The 20525-nt window shown below is 47.5% G+C and overlaps 6 protein-coding genes and 1 non-coding gene across 7 annotated transcripts; 3 read left to right on the top strand and 4 right to left on the bottom strand.

Moving 5' to 3' along the window:
• Positions 1–4149: 4149 nt before the first annotated feature.
• HOG1 (MAPK protein hog1) lies at positions 4150–5781 on the top strand (the record flags this gene model as incomplete). The annotated part of the gene is made up of 9 exons (XM_044856405.1): positions 4150–4205; positions 4274–4321; positions 4380–4509; positions 4629–4672; positions 4750–4849; positions 4926–5282; positions 5338–5416; positions 5473–5656; positions 5706–5781. The coding sequence occupies 9 exons, from the start codon at positions 4150–4152 to the stop codon at positions 5779–5781; spliced, it is 1074 nt and encodes a 357-aa protein (XP_044703718.1).
• Positions 5782–6959: 1178 nt separating this feature from the next.
• FPOAC1_012042 (uncharacterized protein) lies at positions 6960–11518 on the bottom strand (the record flags this gene model as incomplete). Its single annotated transcript, XM_044856406.1, has 6 exons — positions 6960–7011; positions 7067–7464; positions 7520–7777; positions 7828–8723; positions 8772–11374; positions 11424–11518. The coding sequence occupies 6 exons, from the start codon at positions 11516–11518 to the stop codon at positions 6960–6962; spliced, it is 4302 nt and encodes a 1433-aa protein (XP_044703719.1).
• Positions 11519–12875: 1357 nt separating this feature from the next.
• FPOAC1_012043 lies at positions 12876–12947 on the top strand. The gene has a single exon. It is a non-coding gene; the product is annotated as a tRNA-Arg (tRNA).
• A 416-nt stretch (positions 12948–13363) lies between these two features.
• FPOAC1_012044 (uncharacterized protein) lies at positions 13364–14305 on the bottom strand (the record flags this gene model as incomplete). The annotated part of the gene is made up of 3 exons (XM_044856407.1): positions 13364–13586; positions 13646–13946; positions 14230–14305. 3 exons carry the CDS (start codon positions 14303–14305, stop codon positions 13364–13366), a joined length of 600 nt encoding a protein of 199 aa, XP_044703720.1.
• Positions 14306–14423: 118 nt separating this feature from the next.
• Positions 14424–15441, bottom strand: FPOAC1_012045 (uncharacterized protein; the record flags this gene model as incomplete). Its single annotated transcript, XM_044856408.1, has 4 exons — positions 14424–14645; positions 14696–15098; positions 15152–15368; positions 15423–15441. 4 exons carry the CDS (start codon positions 15439–15441, stop codon positions 14424–14426), a joined length of 861 nt encoding a protein of 286 aa, XP_044703721.1.
• Positions 15442–17369: 1928 nt separating this feature from the next.
• FPOAC1_012046 (uncharacterized protein) lies at positions 17370–17855 on the bottom strand (the record flags this gene model as incomplete). The annotated part of the gene is made up of 1 exon (XM_044856409.1): positions 17370–17855. The coding sequence occupies one exon, from the start codon at positions 17853–17855 to the stop codon at positions 17370–17372; it is 486 nt and encodes a 161-aa protein (XP_044703722.1).
• An 879-nt stretch (positions 17856–18734) lies between these two features.
• FPOAC1_012047 (uncharacterized protein) lies at positions 18735–20421 on the top strand (the record flags this gene model as incomplete). The annotated part of the gene is made up of 2 exons (XM_044856410.1): positions 18735–18913; positions 18978–20421. The coding sequence occupies 2 exons, from the start codon at positions 18735–18737 to the stop codon at positions 20419–20421; spliced, it is 1623 nt and encodes a 540-aa protein (XP_044703723.1).
• Positions 20422–20525: the final 104 nt, after the last annotated feature.

Raw genomic sequence — 20525 nt, forward strand, 5'->3', positions numbered from 1 at the left:
GGTTTATTTATTTCTATATATTCAAGCCTAGAACCCCAAGGTGTCTGCTTCCCCATTCAAAGCATGCTGTTGGCCTGATCACCCGGGTTGCACTATCATGCAAAGCGCAATCTAAACGTACCTGGCGGTCATATCCGATAGGAGTATATATTGACGGCGTAGATCGTCCAAACTACAAGACATAGCAGGGCCATCACTCGGATTGAAAGAAGTTAGCATTCTAAAAGAGGTCCGGTCGGTAGGATGGCAGAGGAATGTACATTTGTCATGTTGTTTGTTATAGGGAGCACCAGGAGATGAATGAAATCAACACCCTACAGTATAAATAATAACCGTTAACTGAGTGGATGGTAAGAACGTAAGGTCGATGAGTTACGGATTGCAATGATTTGCTACCGAATAGTTGGAACAGTTGGGGCGGGAGTTCCCTTGGTTGTTCGCCTCTGAGTAGATCCGCGTGGATTGATGGGCACGGGGAGAGAGCTTAAGGATGCGGTGAATGCCGATCAAATGGTCTCGACCGGAGGGGCAGCAGCCGATCCAGTGCACGAAAGAGAAAAATAGGGTAAGGGTGGTTCTGCTGGATACCTAGTGAAGCGGGAGGGCAAGATGAATCTCAGATGGGATGGAAGATGGATGGACGGGATCGACAGGGCAGGCTCGTGTTGTGAGGCCAGGGTAAAGCGGCGATGACCTGATTGGCATTTTCTCTACAAATCACTGGTAGGATGAATGATCTTTGATTGAGGAATGGGAATTAAGTGGGCGAGTCTGATACGATTCAGTCGTTGCATGTAAGTCATGGTAACCCGACAACACTCGTATACCCTCACCGCAACCGTGAAGTAAAGAACTCATGGTCGAGAGAAGGGATTTTGTTCATCCAAGACATATTGAACCATGGGCTCAATGGATCGTTGGTAGAGACACACGCATCATACAAACCCGCCCTCGTGTGCGGGACTGTATACTGTATGCGCTTAGGCAATAAGCTGGTCAGGGCTGGTAAGGCTTCTGTTTCCCGTTCTTTTTTTCTTTTCTTTTTTCTTAGATGACGTCGATGAATGAAAAATGATGGAAGTGTCCACAACCCTGGATAAATCCGTTGTAGGGTCGCAGTGAGCGCGTGATGGGAAAACCTCAGATTGAGCTGTGCCTGTGCCTCGTAGTTAGGTTAGTAGTCACTTCAGGTTGGCTTGTTAAAGAAGTGGCTCCACTTCAGAGATTATTCGGGAGAATATTCGATCGTCCTATTGATTTCGCGATGAGCAGGTTATGTCATTGAGCATAAGGGATCGAGGTTACAAGTACCTCTTCTACTAAAGTTTGGTGTAGAGGTACCGACCCTCACAAGAGATCGGAGGCCGGGAATGGGTCCTGGCGCCGTTAGAAAAGAATCTAAGAAAATGAAAGGGAAGGGGCTAGTGGGTAGCAGAAAAAATGATCTCCTAAGTCTTAGGTTACAAAAATAAATAGTCTAAGAGCTATGGTCTAAGGAGTATGAAGTGGCACACTAATTTCGTCTCAGCCTTCCAGCGGCCAATTTTTCTGATACCCTGAGGGAGGGGACAGTCAACCAAGCGTAGCGTGCATTGGGCATGCGCTGTCAAGATAGTCGACAGGGGTAGGACAGCGGAGGCTGAATTGACGTCATTTCTTGAAACATACCATGTGAAGTTGAATGCAGGTTTTTGCAGACAACGAGACAAGGACAGTGAGAAAAAGGACAAAACAAGTTATTGTCATGAGCTGTATACCGGCTAAGATGCTATTGCGGACGATATATGATATTATTCGATGAGATGGTTGACTGAAGTGATGCCATGATGCAAGATAGACAGATACGAGGTTGGCTTGGCATGAAAGTTACAATGACCGTCCATCATGGCAGGCCAAGTTCTACATTGTGAATAGAGTCGTACGTGGCAGGCATATCGGGAAGACGGTGATTTCTCGACATGAACCAATCCCTAACAAGTATCAGATACTACCAATAATGCACCCACCGTCTCGTCATCAAGGTGAAGTTACCTGTAGGTATTGGGGGGGGGTTCTGCTTCAACCTGTTTCGCATCCATCTCCATCTCGAGGACCCTGATTTGCATGGACTACCTGGGTTGATATCTGTAAGGGCTCTACCGTGCATCGGGCAATCAAAATATCGAATTTCTGCATACTGAATTAGAAAGCTCCATCATTTGTTCGTATGTAAGAGGTAGACAGCCCTGGTGTAAGTGTAGCGCATAACCTTGATACCCACCACTCCCAAGAGATCTCGATCATTACGTGTTGCGACTTGCCAGGGTCCTTTTCATGGACGGGAGAGCGTAACCAAATAGACGGTGACAAGGGACAGGCCCTCTAGAAGGAAGGTACCAAATAATGTAGAGCAGGTACCTCCCGCTCCCGCAATACATACCTACCTAGGTACCTACCTTAGTAGACTATCTACCTAGGTAGGTAGGTAGAGCTAGAGGGGATTCACCCAAACATGGAAGTAACAAGCCTCCATGCGCCCCGGAGCTCTTTCCCCTCCTCATGCACACCCCACTAAGAAAAACCGGCGGTCCTCCGTTCGTACAAACCAATGCCAATACATACTTTGCGCTTTGATAGGACTGGCGGGCCCTAGGATCGGGCTGTTATATTCCTATTCCATGTCATGGCATGTCTCCTGCCATGGATGTCACATATATATGTACATGTTCCCTCCCGTCCCTCGTGTTAAACCCGTTCCTTTGCTGAAATCTCGCCTCTTCCTCATACTTCCATACTCTTGCAAAACCTCAACCTACTCGCTGCTTACCCTGCCTACCTCCGTACGGTCTACTCTGGGCTCAGCTATCTTTTGCCGCGTTAGCATCACGATCGACAAGACCGACCCAGTAAGGAACAACCTGACTTGACCCGAAACGAGTCTCGCAATCGAGGTTGCTTTTAAAAGCAAAAGACGAACAGAGGTAAAAATTCCCCTGTTGCGCAGTCGATACCCCAGTCTTCCTCAACGCTTGGAACCTACCCTTGGCCGGAGTCAAGCAAATAGCCTGTTTTGTACAGCTTCTGGCAACCAACCATACAAGAGTATTGGTGGGAGCCACCTACCGGCTCATTGGGGCACGATGGCGTCAAGGTGCCTCATTCTATGGAGCTCAATAGTTTTGGACCCCACTGCTGTGGGTGAACTGGACGTGAGAGCGAAGAGCCCATAGCCTCCCTTAGTATGGACGGTGTCTGGCTTGGTTGCCCTACAGTGGACAAGCAACAACGAATTGGCTGCTGCCACCGCTGTTGTTAGACACTACAGGACGCCCCCATTGTCTCGTTCGCCTGGGTTCACGGCAGCAGTCTTGTTCTCAGAGGCCCCGCCTGGAGCTGCCCCTCACCACTCATGGGCCTGACTTTCTACGAATTCGTGAACTGTTTCCGATTCAGCAGCAGTGCTCCGGTGCCGAGCACTGGCTGTACGGTGTGGCGATCCCGCGACTTTTAAAATTGCCCATTAACTGACTGACTTTGTCGTTTCCATATGTACAGTCGCTAATATTGCAGTGATTGATAGACACGTTGCTCTCGCCTACTTCACCTACCCCGCCTATTCCTACCTGTCAACGAAGCCTTGATACACCAAAGGAAAAGACGGTCACAAAACAACAAACAACGATAAATCTTAATCGCTGTGTAATTTTAACTCTTTCAGCAATCTCGCCGCCAACCAACCACGCCTATCAAACCAGTGCCAAGTGGGATATCCTCGTCGCCCCGCGCTCAATACGCTATACTCATCGACATCGAAACCTGCATCGTTATTTTTTACTGCTACCCCGGTCACGGTCATCGTCTTTTTCTCGATCGTCGATTTCCCATTCACCTGACCCATTATCGGTCCATCCCATTTCCATCCCCAGCAACCCATCCAATCCAACAACTAGATTGGCTTTTCTGTACTTTACTTTATCTCGCACCGCTCGCCAGGACCATCAAACAGCCCTGACTTGACGATCTTGAACGATTACGTCTGCGCCCCGCCCACCATCCATCATCTATACCTCATCTTTGTATTCTGTTCCTCATTTTACAGCCGGGAAACTCCTCACCTTTCACCTTCACCTGCAACATCAAACCCTCTTGCTCAACAACCACATATTCACCATGGCCGAGTTTGTACGCGCTCAGATCTTCGGAACCACATTCGAGATCACCTCGAGGTAAGTTTGACATGTTTTTAAAGTCCTACTACCCGCCCGTTCATCGCCATATTGACCCTTGCGCGCAGATACTCCGATCTCCAGCCCGTTGGTATGGGAGCTTTTGGTCTCGTTTGGTACGTCCACCCGGCCTTCGTAGAATCTCTACGCCCGATAACTGACCTGCCGCAACAGCTCTGCTCGAGATCAGCTCACCAACCAAAATGTCGCCGTCAAGAAAATCATGAAGCCTTTCAGCACACCCGTGCTCGCCAAGCGCACATACCGTGAGCTCAAGCTGCTCAAGCACCTTAAGCACGAAAACGTGAGCACCATCCCCGTCATAGGTCAACCCCGCGGAGCTCATTTTCAACGCGTCTCCTCATGCTTTGCTTCACACTCGAGCAATTGCCCGCTTCATGGGCTAACATGACTTCTTTTTAGGTTATTTCTCTCAGTGACATCTTCATCTCACCCTTGGAAGACATGTACGTTACCCAGCTACAGCGGGCTCTACCCCTCCCCCACCACGTTTCCCCGCGTTCTTGCGCTGACAGCATTGCAGCTATTTCGTCACAGAACTCCTCGGTACCGATCTCCACCGATTATTGACCTCGCGCCCTCTCGAAAAGCAGTTCATCCAGTATTTCCTCTACCAGATCATGGTATGCTCCCACCGTGTCTAGCTAAACGGACCTGCTTATCAATAACCATGTATGCTGACGTTTGATTTACCCACAGCGTGGTCTAAAGTACGTGCACTCGGCCGGCGTTGTCCACCGCGACCTCAAGCCTAGCAACATTCTCGTCAACGAAAACTGCGATTTGAAGATCTGTGACTTTGGTCTTGCCCGAATCCAGGACCCCCAAATGACTGGTTATGTTTCCACACGATATTACCGAGCTCCCGAGATTATGCTCACCTGGCAAAAATACGACGTTGAAGTCGATATCTGGAGTGCTGGCTGCATTTTCGCTGAGATGCTCGAGGGCAAGCCTCTTTTCCCTGGAAAGGACCATGTCAACCAATTCTCCATCATCACTGAGCTCCTCGGTACTCCTCCTGATGATGTTATCAACACCATCGCCAGTGAGAACGTGAGTTACATAGTGCCCACGAGTCTCAATTCAAGCATCAACTGACGATGGACAGACTCTCCGATTTGTCAAATCGCTACCCAAACGCGAGCGACAGCCTCTCCGTAACAAGTTCAAGAACGCAGACGACTCAGGTACGATTGCAGTCATTACTAGGAACCGAAGAACAACGAGCTGACAACAGTATTAGCAATTGACCTTCTCGAACGCATGCTTGTCTTTGACCCCAAGAAGCGGATAACTGCCACCGAGGCTCTCGCCCACGATTATCTTTCTCCCTACCATGATCCTACAGACGAGCCTGTGGCCGAGGAAAAGTTTGACTGGAGTTTCAACGACGCCGATCTGCCTGTTGATACATGGAAGATTATGATGTAGGTTAAGTGCAAGTCTCGTCACCTTACAAATGCTAACAGAACCTAGGTACTCGGAAATTCTCGACTACCACAATGTTGAAGCCGGTGTCACCAACATGGAGGAGCAGTTCAATGGACAATAGGAGGGGGAATTGGTTAATAAAGGGGATGAGATGCTACCAGTGCATACATACTTGAGGGAGAAGCAGACCAAGTCACAGTGCCGATGATACCACGAAATTCAACGCATACGCCCATGATCTATCCCACCACACTCACACTATCCCGTGCCTACATGAAAAATACGATACAGGAGAAGCGAGAAGATTTGAAAGGAAGACGAGTGTCGAGATATCCGCCGCAACAACTGAGCATGCACATGCAAGAACACGAACGCACGTATGGCGTTGGGGAGATAAGGCAAAGATTTTGGAATTGAAAGACGGGGACATATGTTACAACAAACTACCTACCTTCACGAGGGAAATGTTTATCGTCTTGGGCCAAGGGGAGCTTTTTTATTTTTATTTTTACTTTTATTTGTTTATCATCGTTCTCCTTTGCCCTTTCCTCAACATATATGTTATTTTTATTGTTATTTTTATCGGTTTAGGCAGGTTGTAACGGGGCATGAAAATACACGATGCATGATGGTTCCCGGGTTACACATGCTTTTTTTTTTTGACTCTTTTGGCTAACTAGTTGCTATATTTTGGACATTTGGGTAAACTATAGAGCTTGTAAATGACATATTATGATCAATTAATGATTCAACTCCTGTATATAATACAAGTGGCATGTGTGGGGAGGAAGTATATGTCAGAATGTGCTATTAGTGGGCAACGATAATGAAATTGCTAAACATCTCACGTTTTCAGGGATTATTACTTGAAACCCGTAAAAATGGGGCATAAATCGAGAAGTTGAAGTTCAAAATACGTCATATTCGTGTAATATTGTCGTAACAACCTCTCTATACCCATTATTCATTCTGGTAACCACATCGCAAGTAATCGTACATACATACTTGTGAATATCTTTTTCCTGTATGCAGTTTTTACTTTCCTTGCCGAAGGCTTCAAGTACAGCTTTCTGCCTGGAGCAAAGCCTCAAGCCCGTCCATTTCACCGCTGTGGTATACCATGTCGTAAAATTGACCTCGTCTGTTGTACAAATCGCGAGGCGGACCGTACCTGTAAGAGGCGTCAGTTGTGGATCGCAATAGATATAAACTCATGAACAGCTTACTCAAGAACCCGTCCGGCACTCATGACTACGACAGTATCATAGTCAATAATTGTACGCAGTCGATGTGCGATTGTTACCAGAGTGCGGTCGCCCCCCGCAGCTTCAAGTTCCTGCCGTAGAACAGTCTGAATGCCCCGGTCAGTTTCATAATCCATACTTGCAGTGGCTTCATCGAGCAACATTAGCTTATTCTGGCGAATGAGCGCACGGCAGAGCGAGAGGACTTGTCTTTGGCCATGCGAGAAGTTTTCACCGCGAGGATCAACACTTGTCGCAAGGCTCACTATATTGTGCTCGTCATCGGACGAGGATGTGTCGTTGTCGCTATCATCAGAAACTTGCGGAGAGAATGATGCAATGCCCTTGCAGTTTTCGAGAGCTTTGTCGAGGACCTCCTTGGGAACTCGACCGGCAGGGTCCAAGTTTGACTCGATAGTACCGTTGAACAGTACTGCCTCCTGGGGAATGATAGTAAGACTCTCACGGAGACGATGCCGAGGAACTTTTGTAATGTCAACACCATCATAAAGGATCTCGCCTGAAACCACATGAGTAAAGCGCAAGAGGGAGAGAACCAACTAGAGAGGAAGATTGTTAGTGTCACAGCCTGCTCCTCGAGTATCCGATACTTACTGTGCTTTTGCCGGACCCTGTTCGTCCTACCACGGCCACACGCTCACCGGCTTTGAACTTGAGGTTCACGTCGGTGAGAATGTCGGGTCCATCGGGGTCGTATCGAATCGTTACATTTCGAAACTCGATCTCGCCAGTCCTAGGCCAAGATTGGGGAACCACACGTGACAGATCGTCTGTGTATTCACCCTCCTCTGGGTAGGTTTTGTCATCTTTCTCTTCTGGTTCCAATTTGACGTACTCTTTGACTCTGTGAAACTTGATACTGGGTCAGAAGGCATTCGGCAGATAGTAGCGATTGTACTCACACTCTGCATTTCTACTTCAAGATCGTTCATGGCTCGTACCAACAATAAAATTGTCTGGCTAAGTCCATTCGCATTAGTGAGAGAGAAACCGACCAGTCCTGCGGCCACGACACCCGTCTGTGAAACTGCAATTATGCCGGCCGAGAGACTGACAAGCGCTGTCACAAAGTCGACACGTACAGCCACCCATCGATTGGCATTGAAACTGGCCTCCGAAGAAGCTGACCAGGTCCGTAGTTTAGCAGCCAGTTCTTCTCGAAATGTCGATGCCATGCCATTCCTGGCACGAATGACAGGGAGACCCGCGAGAGTGTCGGCAAACTGGGAGAAGACAGGCGACTGGGCTGAAGAGGTTAATCGTTTGATTACGACCGCAGTTCTAGTATAAGCCTCGCCAATAAGAATACCAAACAAGCACGTGAAAAGTGCTGGTACCATGAAAATTGGCATGATACTACTAACAGCTCCAATTCGGAATAGCATGAGAAGAACTGTATCAAGCATGATGCGTAGCATAGTACTGATTGTTCCATCGAGAGAGGCCATGTCACTAGAGAAGCGATTGGTGATGCGCCCAATGGGGATATGTTTAAACCACGACAATGATACGCGCATAATGGCACGAATAAAGTCGTTGTGTAGCTTTCTCGCAGCATTCCAGGCTCCCCACTCAAACATTATGATGGCTAAACAGTAGCTACCGATTTCAAGCAACGTAAGCCCGGCAAAGATTCCCATGTAATATGGGATATCGACATGCGCTTGGTGATTGTAAGCCTCGACCCAGACAGAGAGCCACAAAGCAGATAGGAAGGTGAAGATATTTGTGGCCAGAAGAAGCCCAAGACAGGCGATGACGAATACGGGATGACCGAAGTAGTTCATGTATTGTAAAACTGGTGCCGAATTTAGTAAAACTTCAAAAACGACAAGGGTGTGCTTACAAGTCATGCGGCCAACCTTTCCAGATGCTTTCATTTCCTGGCTAACGATATCCCTGTGGTACTTTTCTTCAAGGATTTTGTTTGCATCGTTCAAATCATCACCATGGGGTTGGATCTCTTGCACTGCATCGTCGTGTACTTCATCCTCATCTGCGTCGCCCCCAAGAACTCGGGCAATAGCAATTGGCTTGCGGACAACACCGATCTGGGGCAAGCCCGACTCTACCTGACCCTTCTCCATCATAACAGAAAGATCGGCTTGCTCAGCAATCCAGGGGAGGTTGGTTACGAGTACAGTTGTTCTCCCCCTCAGAAGGTCACTGCAGAAGCAGTGTTTCCAAACACCAGCAGCTGTCTTTGCGTCGAGTGCAGCAAAAATGTCATCGAGTAATAGTAGTGATGATTTGGAATACAAAGCTCTGGCGAGGGCAACCCTAGCTCTTTGACCACCGGATAGAGAAGTTCCGTTTTCGCCTACAACGGTCATATCTCTAGCTGGCAGCTCCTTGAAGTCTTCCCAAAGACAACATGCTTCAATGACCCTGTCATAGCGTAACTTCTCCGCTGGACTGCCGAAGAGAATATTAGCTTGGATACTGTCGTTCTGTAACCAGGCCGACTGAGAGGCGTATGCCACGTCGTCTGGCCTGGTCACAGATCCACTTTCCAAATACGTTTCACCAAGGATAGATAACAAGAGAGTGGTTTTTCCACTGCCGCTTGAACCTCCAATCACATTTAGGCCTCCTTGAGCAAAGTGCAAGGTGATATTGTTCAATATGAAAGTGGCAGCCTTTGTCTTGCGGAACGAGGCACCGTCAATGCTGAGCGGTCCTACAGGATACTGTGGGATGGGAACAGTACTCGCAAAGTACCTATCAAGTCGGGCTACTGAAACCAGAGCGCTCGCGAAATTTCTTCCAAACGCACTAGCTTGCATTATGTTTCGACGAACGTTCTTGACAAGAAATATAGTTGTGAAAGCAGTCGCGGCATCGAGTCGGCGTTTTGAGAGGCCAACATGTAGGCCAAACATTACAAGGAGAGATAAATAAGGAACGATCTGCATGACTTGATTCAGGGAAGCTTGAATCAGCGAAGTCTTCCAGAGTTCCTTTTGTTCGGCCGAGCGTGCGCCTATGATCTTTTCTGTGATGGGATCCTCCCACGCAAAATACTTGATCGCGCGGAGAGAGGCAAGGTATTCTGTCACTAGTGACATGCGGGAGTCCTGAGCCTTTCTGACTCGACGCTGAGAATAAAACATCAAACGTCCAAGCCAGATGGAAAGAGGGGTGGCCAAGAACAAAATAGCATTTCCCACCAAAGATGCCCAGCCCATCATCCTGTACATGCCGACAATGGATATCAGGGTCCCAACAGGAGTGCCAACAGTAGCCTGAATGATATCTCTTGACTTGTAGATGGCATCTATATCAGAAGCCATGAGATTGGCCAAACGTCCGGCCGATGTACTTTTGGTGCTCGTCTGCCCGTTTGTGACTCTAGGTTTCGTGTCTGATGACTGTAGTTCAAAAGGATCCTCTTCCATCTCCATTGAAGCCAAGGCAGTATAATACAGCTCCTGGGTAAAGGCAGATTTAATACGGACCACGAGTCTCGTGGATGTAAAGATATACTGCTGAAAGGCAACAGAACGCGATAATGGACCAATGAACATAAGGAACAGCCAAAGCCACGGCTTATAAATGGCGCCCTCTGGGTTAGCAAGATACTCAAGGAGCTTAAACATGGCATATGCAGCTATGTTCTCGACCGTGTACGACGTGGCAACCCAGAATGACATGAGAATCAACTCTCGTCTCTGGAAGCGAAGGACTGTGAAGAGAGTCCTTTTAGAAATCGAGCGTGCTTCCTGGACACGGCGAAGGAGGTACATAGGCTCGTCATACCATGCTATCCTTGGGATGTCAGCCATGCCGAGTTTCCTCTTGGCTCCCTTCCAAATGACTGGTGTTAGCCAGTCATATGTGCAGTAGTAGGTGAACCAGCTGCAAGTTTCCTCAGGAGCCGGTTCATTCTGGTCATAGCCAGGAATGTTGAGCTCGTTCTGAAAAGGGGACCATTCTCTTGGCGTAATGGCTGCAATGACAGAAGCCGTTGTAATGGCGACAATGCCTCCTAAAGTGATTGTGTCGTGAAGACATACAGTGCCGACCTGAATACACGGTAGCATATGGCCAGAGACAAGAATGACCAAGGTAGCTAGGAGCACAAAGTTGATTTGATGCAGTGATACATGGCGCCATTGAAGATGGTTGAAGAGGCGTAGAAGTCCAAGGATGAAAGCGTATGCAATGGAGATTATGTTAATCCAATGTATTTTGTCCTGGGTATAAGCAAGTGTAACGAATACTAAGGCAGTAAGCCTTGCCACTTGTGAAACAATTTCATACGGCCAACGGATTTTGGCAGCTTTAGAGCGATAACTGGACTCTTGTCGACGAATTCGATCTAAGTTGTAGATGAGTTGCATAAGAGATAGGGAGAGTATCACGGCTTGTGGTATTCCAGACTGGGCAAAGCGTGACACCTGGCGTATCCACGGTACTTGGGATAAGGCCAAGGCATTTTGGTACATGCTGCGGATGTCAGTGTGATGATCCGTCAGCCGTTTTGAGCTTCACATACCCAGTGAAATAAGACGGCCGTGGTAATGACATGGATTGGTTTTCATCATAGGGAGAGAATTCATGCCCGCCAAAGCGGTGTATTATAAGATCCATGATGGTGACATGGATGAGAGAATCTAAGATGAGAGAGGCAAAGCAGGACGAAACACGAGCATGGTCTAGTAGAGGTATCCGATCTGAAGTTGATGCCAATATCACAAACGCAACAGAAATGATGAAGGAAAGATGAATAGAGGACAGTGAAGAATCAAGAAGTAACAGACTAGGTAACCACCAGTCTACCTAGGTAGGTACCTAGGTAGGTATGTGTTAGTTAAGCAAGTTCAACCCAGTCTTTACCTGCACCTTACCGTACCTGCCTTATCATCTTGAAGTCATGATCATTGAATGGCTGGGGACGAGTGGGCAAGTGGAGCAACTTGGCCCGAACATCGGGGCGGAATTGGTAAACCGGCGGTTTAGTGCTGAACGTTAACTGCCTAGCGGGTTCACCTCCACTGTTTCCAGTGGGCGACGGACCTGGACGCCGACCTACCCCCAGCTGGAAAGCAGGGGCCATGAACAGACATCAAAAACCCAGACATGGAAGCACGGCAGACATATTGACGCCTAAACTATTCGTACCTCAGTCTTTGATATTCTTTGACCGCTTCATTCTCTTACTGACCGGTCTGCCGGTTTCGGCGTTGCCTCCTCTGTTGTCTCCTTATGCTGCAGCCAAAAATTGACCGTGGCTGCGTTCATCACAATGGCCGTGTTATCTCCCAGTAGCTTGTTAGTCTTTTCAGAAAACCACAGGCTCAAGGCATCGTTTGTAGCCTGAGACTAGGGTTCAAAGTCCTGTAGTCTCCGGGGAAAACGGCATTGGTCCAGGCGGATCGCGTAATTGAACAATTTATCACGTCAATTTACGCAGTAAGTTACGGTACTCTGTATGTCCAGTTGCTTTCGGGTGGACTGGTAAGATGGTCTGCGTTCGCCCACCTCTTTGTCAGGTTCTAAGCATGATTGGCTATGTCTCATAGAGCATAAGCATCACAGTTGCTATGATGCATTCGCTCTTTCGGATGGCACAGAGAATAGTGTCGGTAATATGCAAAGTAGATATTCAGAAAACCCAAAATACTTATGGATATGCTCCATAGAGTTGATTAAATTTCACCTCTATATCGAGCATACGGAGAATCACAGTCTGCTAGTGTCAAGATCCGGAGCTGCAACGACGAAGAGAGTTGCCAAACGCATACCAGCAGCACTAGTGCGACTACATAGGCATTCTCATACTTGGTTAGACGGTGTATGTTCTATTTAGTTGAAATGTCTGTCAAATGTTTGCTTCCCCATAAACAGGAATGATTAATCGAATGATTTCTTCAAAGAGTTCAACTATATAGTAATTCATAGAACCCCGCTTTGCATAGTCAATCAATAGGGATTCGATTGCTAACTGGGTGTGCTGGCGCAATGGTAGCGCGTAGTCCTCCTAAGACTAAGGCTCAGGGTTCGAGTCCCTGGTATACCGGAGTAAGTCCTTTTACTTTTTGATTGACTCAGTCAATGGGTATCCTGGGTAGCTTGGCTTGGTGTTTTTAGTTTTGATTCCACTCGGGAAGGAAGAGGCTGCAAGCAGCCGTTTTATTCACCCCCCCTAGTAGAGTGTTTGTGCTTTGCAGCTAACTGTGCTATCTTCGTCTTGCCCAGAATTTACGTATGCATTTAATACTTTTACTATGTACTCCTTACAGTCCTGAGTGCATGCCATACCTCAGGGTATCAGAAACGTTATAGAAGCATAAGGGCTTAGTAGGTCCCTTTATATGTAAACTATGTCTTTGGCTGTTTATTTTTATACCCTAAGGCTTAGGAGACCAACTTCTCTGTAACCTACCAGCCATAGTATTGATGCAAAAACACACATGTCAGTCTCGTTTGCTAATGTTATTCGTAACCTAAACACACAGCCGTTGCATAGTCGCCGTCATGGCTAATCGTAACCAGGGCACTGGTGTCCTCCACCTCTCCTTCGCCACTGCGAATCCGCGCGATGGGCGGCCCGCTGCCCAGTGTTGGACCCTCTACGGGCCGTCTCTCAATCACCACATCGTGAAACGTCAGACGTCGATGTGGATGCGCTTTCATGGCAGCCTCTTTTGCTGCGAATCTAAAACAAGGCGCTGAGTAAGCGGACGGAAATGTTATGATATGCTTGGAACCAGATACCTTCCAGCAATGAATGCAGCACAGCTCCACATCTCGGGGTTGTTTGCCGCAATCTGTGTGTGCGGTTGGCCAGTCTTATTTGCTTTGTGCAGAGCATCCTGAAGCCCAGGCTTTTGCGCCTTCACGCTGTCGAGGACATTTATGCGCGCATGATTCACAGCTAGTTCTTCAGGAGATAAAACTCTGTTCACAAAACGCGCAGCTCGAGGACCTGACAGAATCGCATAGATGCGCGATATTTGGCAAATGTCGTTTCCAATGTTGATCGGAAAAGGAAATGCCCGTAGAGGCTTCATCAGCACTGCTTGATAAATGTTAGTTATGTGGTGGACGTACCATCAATAACGGACGATCTTGGTTTATCTTGATTGAGCCGCTAGTGTCGGTACCTTATCGATTGAGCCCCACCATCTACGTCATTAAGCATTCAATCCAAACATCATTCTTTGACCTTGTCATGCCTTTTAAAAAGACCTTTGATTACAGCTAAGCTAATACCTAGTAATCTGGACAGCAATTGCCTGCAACGAATACGGGCAGCAGGACCAAACAACATGTCGATAAAACCACAACGCCAGATTTACCCATTACTCCGCATTCAACGTGGGCGCTGAATGATGCAACAGCAGGCCGGCTAGGAACAATGAACAAAAGACACATAGTGGCTGATAAACTGCGTGGATTCCAGACTCAGTTTTAAAGAGTCGGCCATAGGCCCAGCGACCAGGGGCATTACCGCTCCCTTCGTAATGTCGTCCGATAGTCACCTGTTTGACATTTACTCAGCAAGCAGGGGAGCACGTTCCTGGTCAGCAGGTGCACTGCGCCAATTGACCTCTCTACCTGTTGCAGCAGGGACAGCGACGACGACAGTGGCGATAAAGAGAAGAGCCATGATGATAAAGGCAAAGATCCATTGGAAGGCAATCACCTGATGAAGGAACTGGGAAACTCCAATAGCGGCAGCAAAGACGCTGAGCGAGAAACCCATTGTGTAATCCTGCATGTTGTTAGTGTGCTGTGCCACCCGGGCGGGGTAAGAGAACATACCTTGTAAACCATGATGAAGAAGAGTCCATAGGCGAGGATGGACCAGATGAAGATGTTTCCAAAGATACGAGGGACAAGGTGGTGAGGGTGGGGAATCATCAGAGCACCGTTCCAGTAAATGGCAACAAAAGTCCAGGCCAGAGGTCCAGAAACAACGGGCGTATGGATAAATCGGGGGTAGGTGTTGTGGCGGAAGTAGAGCGAGGAAAGATTGATGAAGTTGAGAATCAGAATAACCTCGGCCCAGTGGAAGTGAGAGCGGACAAAGAGCATGACAAAGGCGAAGTGGAAGAGGTTGTTGAAGATGAAATGGCTTCCGACGCTGGCAGCAGCGTGAACGATGTCAGAGTTGCTCGAGAAGAGATGTCCGATGTAACCAGCCTGGAGGATGAAGAGGACAATCCTGGTAAAGCTATTAGCATAGGAACAAACATACGGCATTGCGAGAATACATACCAGTAGATGGAGGTGATGATTGGGTTCAAAGTGAAAGCAGTGCGGTACATGTGGTTCTGTTCCCAGATCTTTCGGTTTCGAGTGTGGCCATCGTCGGGACGATGAAGGGTATAGTAAACGGTGACGACAAGGGACAGGACCCAAGTGATAAGGGTGAGAATCTTGTAGGTGAGGATCGTATTGTTGGAGTGAGAGTCCCTTTTCCCAAAGGGATTATCTATTGAGTGAGTTAGTCAAAGTTAACGATGGGGCAGGGAAATGGTCGACGTACACTGCTGCCAGTTCGCCATGATGAAGTATTGATGGCTCGAGGTCAAATCCTTGTTGCTGGTTGAATGTTGAAGAGGAAGAAGAATGAGGAGAGTATTAGGAGATGCTGTGAAATTGTGGCAGAAAGGGAAGTAGGCAGTATTTAAAAGCACGGCTGGAGGCACGCATCTACAGTGACATGACATAAGGAGCTACTGGGGAGTTAGGACCTTCACCTACCTGAAGTAAGGTGTGGTTCACTAGGTCCGTTGCTTTGCCTTAGTTCTGCGGGGAAAAGAGGGGCAGGAACGGAACAGCCACACCATATATGACGGTATGGGTGTCACACCACACGCCATGGATCCAGAACAAGTTCAGTGTCGAGGAAAGAAAAGTGCCTGTCGAAGGGGGGTTAAATTTGATTTAGCTTGTCTTAGTAGTATACCACTATAACTCAGTTAACGATTGGTTAGCCTCTACTCCAGTTGCAAATACCAATCGCATTGTATACATACCTACTTGCTGCAACAATGCAATGCAAAGCAAGGCAGGTAGTAGGTATCTGCCTGCTTGCAGTAAGACCTACGCGCCACAGGGAGGGCCACTAAAGGAGGGTGGAAGCGCATGATTACTTGTCGTCACCCTAAGGTGATCCATGTTGGAATGGGAATATTGCCTGGCCTTGTCCAACCTGAGTGAGCGATGCATCTTTTGATGCTCGGCCTTGCTTGACCAGATGACCTCGCTAGAAGAGCGCTAAAAACACTGATCAACTAGAAATTGCCGGGGATTAAAAAGAGATCGGGCTGTCATTGGTTTTGAGGTGTTCAAATTGGCGACCATCACGATTCGAGAACAGGCTGGTGTGGTACAATGGGGAATGACAGTGGTGCCAGATGAGGTACATGTTGTAACTGTCTACGTAACTTCCTACTAACCCAAGCATGTATGTGAGACAATGGATCGACTCTATTGAACTGGCATCTCTACTCCTTTTTCGTTCATGTGTATTGAGGCAGGTAAATATTGTGCCTAAAAAATCAATGATTATTGCTTGTTTCTATGAATCAAAGTCAAGTTACCTTAGTAGGTAGGTACTCACCTAAAAGATCATCACTGGTACATAGGTAATTAATAGTAGATCGTTCAGGAGTGTTTTACTCCCGGAGATACGTCCTGTTTCTGTCCCATCCTTCCTTCCTGTTCTGCATTGACCTGCGTTTGGCCTGTTCCATGGTTGCAGGTCTTGTAAGATTGTCATTGGTTGTAAAACTGTACTCCATTCTTATGACTCTACTATCATCGGTTTAAGACGGGATATTGGTTTGAACCGAATCTACTGTACCTGCCTTGGAAAAGGGCAGACGAAAATAGTAGCACATTCTTAGGCTATATGCTCACTAAAGCTGATCTAATATTTCTGTCAGCATTAGGTACTTGAGGCAGTCGCGATTACCTGTACATCAGATATGCCTGCAAAGAATAGAAACTGCAGGAACCAGGTTTTAGATCTTTATGCTGCACCTGCTCATCGAGATTCTCAACGAGTGGCCGAAACCAACTCCATACTTGATATTGTATCTGCGGCGTTTGATACATTAAGAAACAACTACTGATTTGTTCAGAATTGTATAAACCAGGTTCCCCTGTTTGATATCATCATCATTATACAATCCAGTACCTGATGCATCCTCATCAAGCTCGGTATTTGCTCGACCCTGCGTTGTCTTTGTTTCAAGACACTGAACAATCTTTGTGATTCAAACCAACATTTTTTTCCAGATTTGAATCAAGTCCTTTGTATGCGTAGGTACTGGGGAATGATGAAATGAACCGCCCGTGCTGTTCCGGCATCGTACTCTCAGAGGCCTTTTGGCAACGGCCTATCAATGCGCTCGCATCTAATGTCCACTGCTTTCCTCTATTCGACAATTACCAGAACAATCCGTAGGCTCCTACAGTCGCATCATCATGGTCGGTATCTCCCTGATTGGCAAAAGAGCTTGTCGCCCGCGTCTTTCCACTCCTCAAGGCTTGCCTCACGCCTTGCACGTCTCTTCTCGGCTGAATCTAGGCGATGGGTAGAAGATCGCCAGTCCTTTGTCGGGCCTCTTAGATCGGTCCCGAGAGTGAAGTTGTCGCTCCTGTAGCTGCTCCCTAGTTGCACGATAACCGAGTAATTTGTCGGGTCGTCGGCGAGCTCTTTATGGGCTTGGTCGCCGTTCGTATGAATATTCTGCATGGCCCATGACGACTTGTGGCTGCTCCGGGTGTTCATATCGCGTTCAGCAACTCCATTCTTTTCTCTGTTTTCGTAAAAATCAGAAAGTTGGCCATCTTCAACTGGCTCGTATACGTTGGGTATCCGTGGGTACTCGCTAGGTTCAACCCACGAATTGCAGATATCGTCCATCTTCATGGTTCTGCGATGGTACAGTGCTGATTGTGATTGCATGGTGAGTTAAGTCAAACAACAGGCTGGGAAGTGTTGAAAAAACAACAGGCTGACGTTTATAAGGCTTTTAAACGATGACAGGCAATTGGGGTTTTGGGAATCGACATGTCCAAGAAAGAAACTCGGCTGTTGCTGCAAATGCATACTCGCCCAAAAACTCACGCGCATCCTGGGGACATGTCACGCCAAAATGGAAAATGGACCAACTACAATGCAGCTCCAAGAACGAACTACCGAATTGTGTCATGATACCGGTCTATGCCAGGACGGGCCTCAAAAAGCGGTGTTTTGTTGTGTTGGGTGCCCAGTCAAGACCAAGTTGGGTGTCGTTAGGCTCAAAGACAAAGCGAAACATACCATACTACACCACGTCGCATCGACACAGTAAGCACTCGCTGCTATCACACTTGCTAGGTAGTTTAGTAAGTATTGGAATTTCCATCTTCTTTCCAAAAGAGACTGAGACCTAGCCGAGGCTGTGCTACAAGATCCATCCGTATGCTTGTCATTTTAGCTGCTGGTTCGCCAGTCTACCGCATACATGCATGCATGCGTATGCACAGCCATCATCCTCACCATCAACCAATGAAACAACTATGTTCTTGGGGTTTTTCGAAATTACAAAATATGGGCATTTTACACCTGACCTAAGCCTCAAGCCTCAAGGCACCGACATCGTACACCCTGTACTGTATAAATGAGGCGCTTCCCAAGGCAATGTAGAATTACATTCAATCATGTCCAGCCGAGAGCTGCAAAGTGCAAAATGCCACGCTTAAAAGAAGCACGCTTTCGCCGCTTACAGCCGTTTCTTGATTATACTCAACAATCGACATCTTGATCCATTATCTCAAATCTTTCATAGACGAAACAAAAGCCATGGAGTTCAGAGAAAGGTCATATTCAAGGGGGGCTGATGACAAGCAGCTCAAGCCTACAACGCGCATGAATGATGAAACGTGGGAAAGGTTCAAACCTCTCCTCTGTGGCTTATACAAGCAGTATACATTGAATGTAGTCATGGAATACATGGAGAAGAAATACAAGATCGTCCAGAGGTATGTTCCCCAGGTATCGTACGGCATTCTTTTGGGTCATTGGCTAATACCTCTGCTCGAACAGCAAGCGACAATATGGCTATCGTTTCGAGAAATGGGGAGTCAAGAAGTATAATGCTAGCGACAAGAAAACAACACCCATATCTATATCGGCCGGTGCATTCGATGAGTCGATCGACTTTGGTGATTTCGACTTCGATCAAGAATCCCTCACTTTCGATCAGCACACGTTGTTGGATCCCCGTGATGAAGACACCCTAATGGCCACTGGGTCCGACGATATGGACTTTGATGAGCCATCAGATTGTGCCGAAATTATTATCCAATATCCTTGGTCCACTGGATCAAATGAGGAAGCGAACAAGCTTGCCGCTGACTTCTGCGCTGCCATGCTCGATGACTCGAACGCTTCCGACTTATACTCATATCTCCACCAATATGTGGCAAACAGTGACCAGTCTTACCCAGAAACTAAAGAGTTTCTCGCTGTCTCTTGCGCTCGAGTTGCTGGTAAACCAGACAATGCTGGCAGCGCCAAGCAACTTCTTGCGCGCGAGTGGCCACATGCGTTAACGACTGGAAACTCTGACTCTCCATTTCTTCTGTCTATGCTAAAGGTGTACGTGGGAAGCCACAAAGAAGACGCGGACAGGTCAAATTTTATCCGTCAAGTCACGCAAAATATCGAACAGTTACTCACCAGCGATCGATCACTTCCAAAGATGACACATAAGTATTCATCTATCGATCTTGTCACGTTTTTCTTCCTCAACTATGCTTTCGAGATTTACGACGATTGCTTTGACCAGGCAAATCCCCCAGATTTCGTGACAGAGCACCTCCTGCACGACTTCATCAAGAAGCAGCCTTTCATAAAAACACTCAGCCTCAACCGCCCTTCTCCTCTACGCCATTGTGTTGAGTGGTGTGAGGAACAACTCCGACTTAACCACCCTGTGGCTTTACAGGATTGCCCCGTGGAGCCCAGCGCAAATATGCGATCCTGGTGGCACAATATTCGAGTTTTCTGCACCCTTTGGGGGGTCATGGTTCAGCTGGTACGGGCAAATTGTGCCCCCCGCTGGTACAATCAGTGCGAATCCGCCTTTGGAATAACTCCTTCGGAACTCCTCGTGACTCTATCTTGGATGATTTGTGATGAGACCGTTACGGTGGGCGACGTTGATACCGAAGGCGAGCTGCTTGGGAATGCAGCCGGTGGTGCAAGTAAACTCCTCGACTTTGATGAACCCAAGCTCTGGATAGCCTTCCTCTACAAGTTTGCTTGGATGAACGAGTTGGTGAACCCCGGCGAAGATGAGAAATCCTTTGAGATACTTGTCCAAAACCAACTTCGTCAACATGTCTCCGAGATACTCAGAATCCAGCTACCACATCCACCTGGCAGTCAGCCCGACAGTGTCACAGAAATGGACTTCTATAACCTTCCACACCAAGGATTTGCCGACTTTGGTGTTGATTGTCGAATGAACGACTTTTATAACTAGTCCCATCTAGGTAGCAAAAGCTTCCAGCATTCATTCATGTATTCCTCTGTCATTCACATTTAGCCATTTGCCCAATTACATAGCATATATAAAGACAGAGTTAT

Source organism: Fusarium poae, chromosome 4 (genome assembly GCF_019609905.1).
Source record: "Fusarium poae strain DAOMC 252244 chromosome 4, whole genome shotgun sequence".
NCBI lineage: Eukaryota > Fungi > Ascomycota > Sordariomycetes > Hypocreales > Nectriaceae > Fusarium > Fusarium poae.